At 38.6% G+C, this 9,951-nt stretch overlaps 1 protein-coding gene across 1 annotated transcript in view; it reads right to left on the bottom strand.

Moving 5' to 3' along the window:
* The window catches only part of LOC126184917 (V-type proton ATPase 21 kDa proteolipid subunit c''-like), a 48,282-nt gene extending 38,536 nt beyond the window's left edge, over nucleotides 1-9,746 (bottom strand). The window contains exons 1-3 of the mRNA XM_049927583.1: nucleotides 9,589-9,746; nucleotides 8,815-8,863; nucleotides 3,781-3,864 (exon numbers count right to left, since the gene is read on the bottom strand). Coding sequence (XP_049783540.1) covers nucleotides 3,781-3,864; nucleotides 8,815-8,863; nucleotides 9,589-9,649 — 194 coding nt within the window. The 5' untranslated portion in view covers nucleotides 9,650-9,746. The remainder of the gene's footprint in view (nucleotides 1-3,780; nucleotides 3,865-8,814; nucleotides 8,864-9,588) is intronic.
* Between the last annotated feature and the right edge of the window lie 205 nt (nucleotides 9,747-9,951).

A 9,951-nucleotide genomic window follows, 5' to 3' on the forward strand; every position in this document is an offset into this window, starting at 1 on the left:
CTTCACTAATAGTGAGTTGTGTTTCACAATTACAGCTATTTTATTGGCAAATTATACAAAAATGGACAAATATACAGAAACACAAGAAATGCATGCTTGAACATAAATGCATATGCTAGCCAAGCCTGCAGGTTGTGTTGGATTTGATCATGAACGGCATGGATGCAATTCCCTCAATACATTGCAAGCGTCATTCGTGGTTGGAACCGTGTTCTGTGGAGTTGTGTGTGCATTACTCAGAGGTAAGTGACTTTGAATGTAGGGAAATTGTTGCTGCTCATATGGTGGGTGCTTCCATAACCAAGGTAGCCAAAGTGTGTGGCATTTCACGATACAACATATCAAAAATTTACCCCACATATAGGATAAGCAGAAAAATATCACCCATTGCATCTCAACATGACAAAAGTTTGTGTTGAGTGATGATAGACTCATTGAAGAGGATTATGACAAAAAATAAAATGACAGCCGCAAAATATGCTGCAGAGCTGAATGTCATGCTCACAAATCCTGTCAGTATTTAAACAACATGGATAGAACTCCGTAAGTAGCAAATTGCAGAGTGACCTGGAACTCCAAAACCACTCATCAAGGACGCAAATGCCCATAACAAGAGAACGTCATGCCAAAGCCATAAATCTGAACTAGAGAACAATGGAAGAAAGTCATTTGGTTGGGCAAGTCTTTTTACACACTGTCTCCAACTCCTAGCCATGTTTACATCCCAAGAGTGAACAATGAGGAGGATTCAGTAATGATAAGATCAGCTGTATTTTGGTATTCCTTGGACCCTATGGTCACTCTGTATGGTTGTTTTACTACCAGCATTGTGTGACCATTTTGGCTGATCAGGTCCTTCTCATGGTACGATGGTTCCCAATGATGATGCTGTGTTCCAACATGACAGGGTCCATGTTCACACAGCCCACATCACACAGGACTGGTTTTGTGAGCAAGAATATGAACTGTTGCATTCTCCTGACCACTAAAGTCACCAGGTCTCAATATTATTGAGCCTTTGTGGTCTACTTTAGAGAGAAGGATGCATGGTCGCTATCCACCTCTATCATTAGCTGAACTTTCCATTATTCAGCAGGAAGAATGGTGTAAAATACCCTCAAAAAACCATACAGGACATTTATTTATCCATTCCAAGACAGCTGGAAGCTGTTTTCAATGTAAATGGTTTTCCTACACCAAATTAGGCATGATAATGGGTTGCGACTGCAGTGTTTCCTCTGAAAATTCACATACATTAAATTATTATGCCTAACTATAAAGATGTCAACCCCAAAGAAAAATAGTTGCAATTCACAAGTTGTATTGATGACATTATAATTCAGAAGACAAAGGCTCATATCTGTGGAAATTTCAGGCAGAAGTTATATTGGCAGCAATGGAGAAATGTACAAAATTGAGAGAAACCAAGTCAACAATACACACCAACCAATACCGCAAAATCCTACAGTTCCCCAGCATGCAAATTAACCACTATAATCAGAAATAGATCACACAAGACCTACACTAAAAAGCCAAAGAAACTCTTACACCTGCATAACATCATGTAGAGTCCCCACGATCATGCAGAAGTGCCACAACACAATGTGGCACCGACTCTACTAATGTCTGGAGTCGTGCAGGAGGCAATTGACAGCATGAGTCCTGCAGAGCTGTCCATAAATCTGTAGGAGTATGGGGGGTGGAGATCTCTGAAAAGCACGTTGGAAGGCATCAAAGATATGCTCAATAATCCAGAATGAGATTTCCACTCTGCAGGTAATAATGTTTGTGTCTGGGGAGTTTGGTGGCCATTGAAAGTGTTTAAACTCAGACGAGTTCCTGAAGCCACTCTGTAGCAGTACTGGATGTGGGGTCTCTCATTGTCCCACTGGAATTGCCCAAGTGCATCAGAATGCACAATGGACATGAATGGATGCAGGTAATCAGGCAGAATGCTTATGTATGTGTCACATGTCATAGTTGTATCTAGACATATCAGGAGTCAGTCCCATATCACTCCAATTGCACATGCCCCACATCATTGCAGAGCCTTCACCACCTTTAACAGTACCCAGCTGACATGCAAGGTCCATGGATTCATGAGGTTGTCTCCATACCCGTACACATTCATCTGCTTGTTACAATTTGAAGAGAGACTCGTCTGACCAGGTAGCATGTTTCTAGTCATCAACAGTCCAATGTGGGTGTTGACGGGCCCTGGCAACACTTAAGGCCTTGGGTTGTACAGTTGTCAGGGATACACAGGTGGGCCTCCGGCTCAAAAAGCCCATATCGCTGATGATTCGTTGAATGGTTCACACGTTGACAGTCTGATGGCTCAGCACTGCAATTTGCAGCAATCTGCAGAAGGGTTGCAGTTCTGTCACACTGAACTATTCTCTTCAGTCATCGTCAGTCCCGTTCTTGCAGGATATTTTTCCAGATGCAGCAGTGTTTGAGACTTTATGTTTTACTGGATTCCTGATATTCATGGTACACTCTTGAAATAGTTGTATGGGGAAAATCCCCACTTCATCGCTACCTCAAAGATGCTGTGTCCCATCACTCATGTGCTGACATTGAAGTTCACTTAAATCATGGTAACCTGCCATTGTAGCAGCAGTGACCGATCTAATAACTGCACCAGACGCTTTATGTTTTATAAAGGCATTGCCAATCACAGTGCTGTCTGTTTACATGTCTCTGTATTTGAATATGCGTGCTTATCATGCTTATACCAGTTTATTTGGCACTTCAGTATATAATATACTTGGCCACTGTGCTGATAAAACCTGCAACTTTACAATGAAAGAAACAATAACAAGAGCTTTGGAAGAAAATCATAGGGGGGGGGGGGGGGGGGAGATCCAAGTTGCAGATAATTTCTGATTACTTAGTAATTCCCAGAGCTTCCATGCAGCAAAAGTTCTTTCATGTGCTTATGATGGTCTGTTAGAAGAGAGGGGCAGGATTAATGTACGATAAATAGTCCAGGAGGCATATGTGAAGTGAACATCATGGTGTTGGTGGTGAAAACAACAAAAATTCAGGGCACAGGGAAAAAGATATTGTTTGGGTTGACTATGCAGTAGTATACCATTTGTGGACACAGGTAGGTAGGTTAACAGGGGAAGATAGTCCTCATACCAAAGGTCTCAAAGATTTTCATCATATGAAGTTGTCTTTGTGGTTTAGTATACAGAACTGGTATACTGTACAACACTTACGGATGTATACTGTACAGTATTACACAAATTAACAATGTTAGGAACAATAAGTTTACATGTAGATAGAAAAATGCAGTAGAAAGTAATATTTGTTCTTGTATCGTTCAAAAGACAGAACAACAGTTCAGTTTCATAGTTGTTTCAGTTATTCACTGATTAATGTCTACAACAGTGCTTTAATTTTATGAACTAAATCAAAATACTTTAAAACTTTTTTTTTTGCATACACATACTATTTTATGGAAATTATACTATATCACAAACAATAACTCATGAATTTTCTGTGAAGAATGACTTTTTCATCATTATGCCAGAACCATTACTATGCCATAACTACTACACTGATATGAACTGCACTCTTTAACAATGAACTAATAAACAATAAACAGTTACAAGTATTGTTATCCATTTACTTTTGATTATGGACAAAATAATTTCAGCTTTCTAAAAGAATGTTGGCCTGTATATGTGCCATCTTTCTCCAAGAGTCTCATTCTAAATTTTTGAGATACTAGAATTTATAATCATTTGTAAGACAAGAGGTTCCACTCACAGTGCAGCTCCAACCACAGACAGAGAAACAGCCAATCCAACACCAACTGTTGCCCACATGTATGGGCTAGTCTCCGTTAGGAACCTGCAAAGGAAAGTTTTTCCAACCAAGGTGCACAAAGTAGCAGTTGTGCAACAAAAATCAACTGAAATATCCTAACGAAAATATTTAGCAATGTTAACAACTGAAACTAGTCTGACCATGGAAGAGAGAGAAACCTTTACACATGTCTAATAGGAGGATAAATTAAAGTCTACATACACAGAAAAAATTTGACACATGCAATTTACTCTAATGTGAATGAAGTATCAGGCTATTAGAGGGGTTAAAAAGGAACCAGACATTCACTGAGTATCAATGTGGAAAAGGATCACCTTTGAGAACTATTTCTCTCGCTTGTTGTTCTATGCTTGCTTGGTTGAAACGGCTCTGAGCACTATGGGACTTAACATCTATGGTCATCAGTCCCCTAGAACTTAGAACTACTTAAACCTAACTAACCTAAGGACATCACACAACACCCAGTCGTCACGAGGCACAGAAAATCACTGACCCAGCCAGGAATCTAACTCGGGAACCCGGGCATGGGAAGCGAGAATGCTACTGCACGACCACGAGCTGCGGACTGTTCTGCTATGGATCATGTGACTTGACTATTAGAAGCTTATTATTTTAAACTTTAATGGTTAACAGCCAACACTAATGACAGTAGTAATGAGTATTTTGAGTGGTCAACAGCACTGTTATTGATGAAATCTTCTCGGGTTTCCATCCGGGTAGCTGCGTCAAAAAATCCGCGACATTTCGATGAGTGTCATTCATATCTTCACTTTACCAGAAGATAATGAGAATGACACTCATCGAAACATTGTGGATTTTCGATACAGCTACCTGGATGGAAGTCCGAGAAGATTTCATCAGCAGTATATACCAGGAGAGCCTACATTCACATATGAAGCACAATTATTGTCCTTTCGGTATTCTCGAGCACATATGCAGGAAAAGTTCTCCAACGAACAGTCCCATTGTCATGCCAGACACACACAATCCTGCCATTCCTTCAGCACAGTCATTAGTGCTCTAACTAAAACACCGGCACAAAAGGTGGCCTTAATATTTTAAAGCCAACTGTTCTAGAACAACAACTTATTTAAAATAGGGCTCATTCCCAGTGACACAAATGTTCATATATTTATTCACTCTCAAATAAACATAAGTAAAACTTTATAACTTTAAGAATATAATGATAGAAAAACACACACACACACACACACACACACACACACACACACACACACACACACACACACACACACACTCACTCCAATTGATTAATATTTCATTATAAAATGACAGGGAGATCTCCATAACTATGATTATCAAAAATCTGGGTAGGTACTCAGTAAACATTCTTACACCCAAAATTGGAAGGTACTTGTTCCCATTAACAATTTTACAAGTACTGCCAACATACATCATCATTCGTCTCGGTCTACATCAAATCATCCAACGTATCTTAATGTAATTAACAGAAGTTCTATGGATCCTGTTGTTGCAAACAATTTTACAAATAATTTTCCAAATTCCTAAGAAGTAATTTATGATTTCATGCTATGACCAATTACTATACTGAATGGAAATCTTACAATTCCATTAATAAAAGGAAGTGAAGTGTGTGTAGCAAGAACTGTAAGAAACAACTACACTTTCTCACACAAACCCTGTGCGAATGCTATATGAAAGGGAATCACATCTAACAGCAAAAATACAATAATCACACAAAGAGAAAATGTGACTATCACAGGTCTTGAAATTTTGAAAATATAAAATTTCAGTCAACATTATTCTTTCAGCCACACCCTTTGAATTGCACTGACAGTTTCAACTGTAGTATGACAGAACTGGTTTAAGGCAAACAATGACAACTGCTTTTTATCACATTAACCATTTTATTCTGGTCATTGTTTCCATATACATTTACTAACGTACACCAGAGATCTTACCAATTCAGTTTAAAGTGTCACTCTTAGACCTTATTTCCTTTGACACTTGAGCAAAGGATCTCACTTTCAAAAGCCTAAAATCAATGTTATCCTTAAATTATTCCCATTGATGCACTATGTTCCCAACATTTAGCAATCTCTCTTCCTCTTTAAACTTTTAGATGGCAATTCGAGAGATTTCTGCAAATCAAGAACAAAGAAAATGCTATGTACAAAGCAACCATTGAAAGGAAATCACTATCCAACACAGAAATCTCAGAAATGTTTATTTTAGAAACTCAACAGGTACAGCCAAGAATAATTTTCATAATACTCTGAAAACTACAGCTTCCCCATCATCTTCAGTGCATTCCTTTATTCACACTAAAAAGCACATACCACAAGTGCAAAACAATTGTTGCTTTTATGAAAAGCAATGAAAAGCAACTACATTTCTGCTGAAGGGACATGCTACCAATTGCACAACAGAACCACGCGAAAATAGTTTTCTTAGCAAATTCCTCTGCGATGCTTCATCTGAGAAACAATCAGAGTACAGATTAGGTACCCTTATTTTGTTCTTGAGTCAAACAAAAAGGCTGAGATAAAAACTTTGGAAAAAAATTGTATATGTCTAATTATAGTCCAATTACAACTATTTGCTAGGTGGTGTCTAAAATATGCTACTACAACATGGCCCTGACAGCTTTCTACTGCCTTTCACTTAGCACATGGTCAAATCCAGTGTCTGCTACAGATAAAATGTACTGCTGCTGTTGATGAAAGTTAAACAGATTGTGGCTCACATGTGCCAGCTATTTTAACACTGCAAGTGAACTGATACTTTACTATTGCATATTAGCAACAGCAGGGAGTATACAACTACATGCCTAGTCTGCATGGTTCAGAGCTGAGCGTAACGTGTACCACAACTAGTCATTCCCTTTCCAAATGGCGGGAAGGTAAAAGTCTGGTGTGCATATGTGCGTACATATGAGCCCCAACTTCTCTCATCTTGTCTTCACATCCCTTGCATGAAACTTATGTCCGGGGGGGAGGGGGGGGCAGTAGAATCTCTCTGCAGTCAACAAGTCAACAGTAATTTTCTCAATAGCATTCCGTGAAAACAATGTCATCCCTCTCCACCAGGATCCCCATTTGATTTCACAGAGCATTTCCGTAATACTCGTGTCATGTACAACATTTTCAGCTCTGACTGGAGAGCCTGAGTTTCAGTAAGTGACATGTGAACTAAAAAGTAATTTTAATTAATCCACACACAGTACAGTATACGTACGGTCATTACACGGCAATTTTCAGACACAGCTTAAACAGTAACATTTTAATAATGAGCTAAATCCACACACACTGAGGAGAGAAGATTTGTGTAAAGCAATAACAAGCAATTGAAAAAAAATTGCAACAGCTGTGATTCTGTTCATCACATACAGGCAGTCAAAATACAGATTTGGTTCTTTCCACATGGTACTTAAATTTTCATTAATATTTGTAGAGCTACAACGTCGTTAAATTATGCAGCACAGCAATTTAAGTTGTTGAAAGTTGAATCCACCAGATCAGTGCATATTCCAACTGATGTAAATAACCTGTTCATCGGGTCGACAGAAGCGTCCGATCCCACGCGTCTGCTTTTTACCCGTGACGTAATGGTGTTGTCGTGTGTGACGTCATGACGGCGCGGAGTTTGGTTTGAGTGTGGCTGTATCCAGTTCTATTTTATTTTATTTTATTTACTTTTCTGATCTGTTCGTTCTATCTCATGAGATTTTTTTAAAATTTAAAAACACTTATTACTTATTTTAATTATCTGTTTCCTCGAATTTCTGTTTTAGTTTATTATATTTATCTTTCTGATCTGTTCGTTCTATCCCGTGACATTTTTTTTTAAAAAAAAGACAGAAAACACTAATGAGCTACTGAAGCATCTTTATCTTCTATGGGTTGCAGGGGTTACGACCCCTGGGGAGGTAGGTGGGTATTCATGCATGGCTGTCTTCACTTACACGTTGTTGCTACGCAAGGCATCTAAATTTGTTTATATTTAATTTGCCCCCCCCCCCCCCACCCAAAACACCCCATTTCCCGCACTTGTCCCGTTAGTGTCATTAGGCTTCCTGTGGAAAGTGTGTGTGTTTGTTTTTGTTTCCGCCATATTTGTGACGTCATGGGTCAAAGCAGACGGGTGGGATCGGACGCTTCCGTATTTCCTGTTCATCTATGGCTACAGTATGATGAGTAATTCTTATGCTCTTTTGCCCCTGTGCACCATATGACACCCATGCACTACAATCTTAACTTTTGTACCATCTGCTGTTTTTATAAATTTCATGAACCATCATTTATTTCAGTTGGGCATATTTTTTACAGGAAGACTTATTTAAAAATTTACAGCACACCACTTGATGCAGGATCCCTTTTTTCCAGTTACATACTACAAGGAAACATTGATGCACTACCATGTACAGGTCAAGATAAGTCACCCAAGAACCAAGAATGTGTGTCATAAGAACAATTACAATGGCCCAAGATGCAAGGTCAGTATCAGTCATAATGTCATCTGTGTTCTTTATTGCAGATCTAGATTTCAACTGACAGTGCAGCTATCATCAGTGCATTATAAGTAGTCCTGTAGACTCAATGTAGTTATAACACATATTTCAGTCCAACTTATGCATATACAAGCATTAGTCCAACTAATTCATTATAATTACATTCAGTCTACTTGGATAATGGCTACACATAACACACTGATGACAGCTGCACTGTAAGTTGAAATTTAGATTTTTAAGAACTCGCCAGGTGACTTTACAACCAGCGCTGCCATATCAGTCATGGGGCACAATCATTCCAATGGAATCTAGCATGCTGAATTACAACGACCACAGCAAAACTAATGTTTTGTATGTATCACAGTTTCCTTCAGTGAAAGTGACACCTACACATATCAACTTAAGTTACATCTGAAGTGCTTCTTTTAAGTTTTATGAGACTGAACTGAATTTACAGAACATAATTTAATATTTCAACTTACCAGCCAAAACTAAGCCTCTCTCCTTTCCCAGTAAGTACATAATACAGCACTGAAACAGAAAAAAATTATTACTGAAAAATAAAAACCACAGTGACTGAACTCAGAATGTTATGAGTTGGCAATAAAAAAATTAAATTGGTTAAGTGACCAGTACTAAACCTGTAACAGCAATTCAAACTAATTATGAGACAAAAGAAACCTTGGGATTAGTGTAGCTTGGTTAGCTGCACATATAGTCTGTGTGTGTTCATGGACAGTGAATATAACTTTTAATGGTTATACGCACTAGTAAGAAAATAATTTGAAGCTTACGTAAGGCAAAGTCCTGGTTTTCAAATAGCACATTTCTGCTATGTATTTTCTGTTCTAATAAGGTCGCTTAATAGTTTACACCAGTAAACACTGTACAGGGACATGGATGCTGACATGAACGAACCTTATTGATATAAATATTCGCAGTCCACAAAGCTTATGTAATTTCCTCTAGGCCAGCATACGAACTTCAAGCAACGTCCATACATACAAATCACAAACGTCGAAGGCTCTCTCTTCATTACATTTTGTACCCCTACAAGAGAGCTCCAACACCTACCAAAGTGACAACACAGCAAGCATCTGTCGGGTGTACATTTTTTGTAACTTGTGTCCTACCGTACACGCATCAACGCCTATTTCGTACTGAAAATAAATACCGTAGCTAAACATACACCGTGCACTACATACACATAAAATACAAAACGGCAGCTAAATATAATACCAGCTGTTAATACTTACCTATTATAGTCACCGCAGACGAAAGCGTTGCTAAAAAAGTATATCCCAGCCCGTACCTCATTTTTCAGGGAAAAAAATAGCCACCTCCCCGTTGGAATTCTCACCTAACCAACACCCCTAACTTGTCAGCTGATCGATGAATATCATGTGACACGGGCAACAAAGAGTATCAAAACAAGATAAAGCAGTTTGTTCCAATGGCATAGTATATGAAACAAGAAACTTTGGCTCTTTCAATAGATCGAATTCTTAAATGTAGCAAAGTTGTAAAATACAGTGTTATTTAAAACGTTTGGAGAGCCCGTGACTAGTACCTACGTTGAGCCTAGCTTTGGCGGGATGTACGAATATCAGTGATTTACG

Source organism: Schistocerca cancellata, chromosome 4, assembly GCF_023864275.1.
Source record: "Schistocerca cancellata isolate TAMUIC-IGC-003103 chromosome 4, iqSchCanc2.1, whole genome shotgun sequence".
NCBI lineage: Eukaryota > Metazoa > Arthropoda > Insecta > Orthoptera > Acrididae > Schistocerca > Schistocerca cancellata.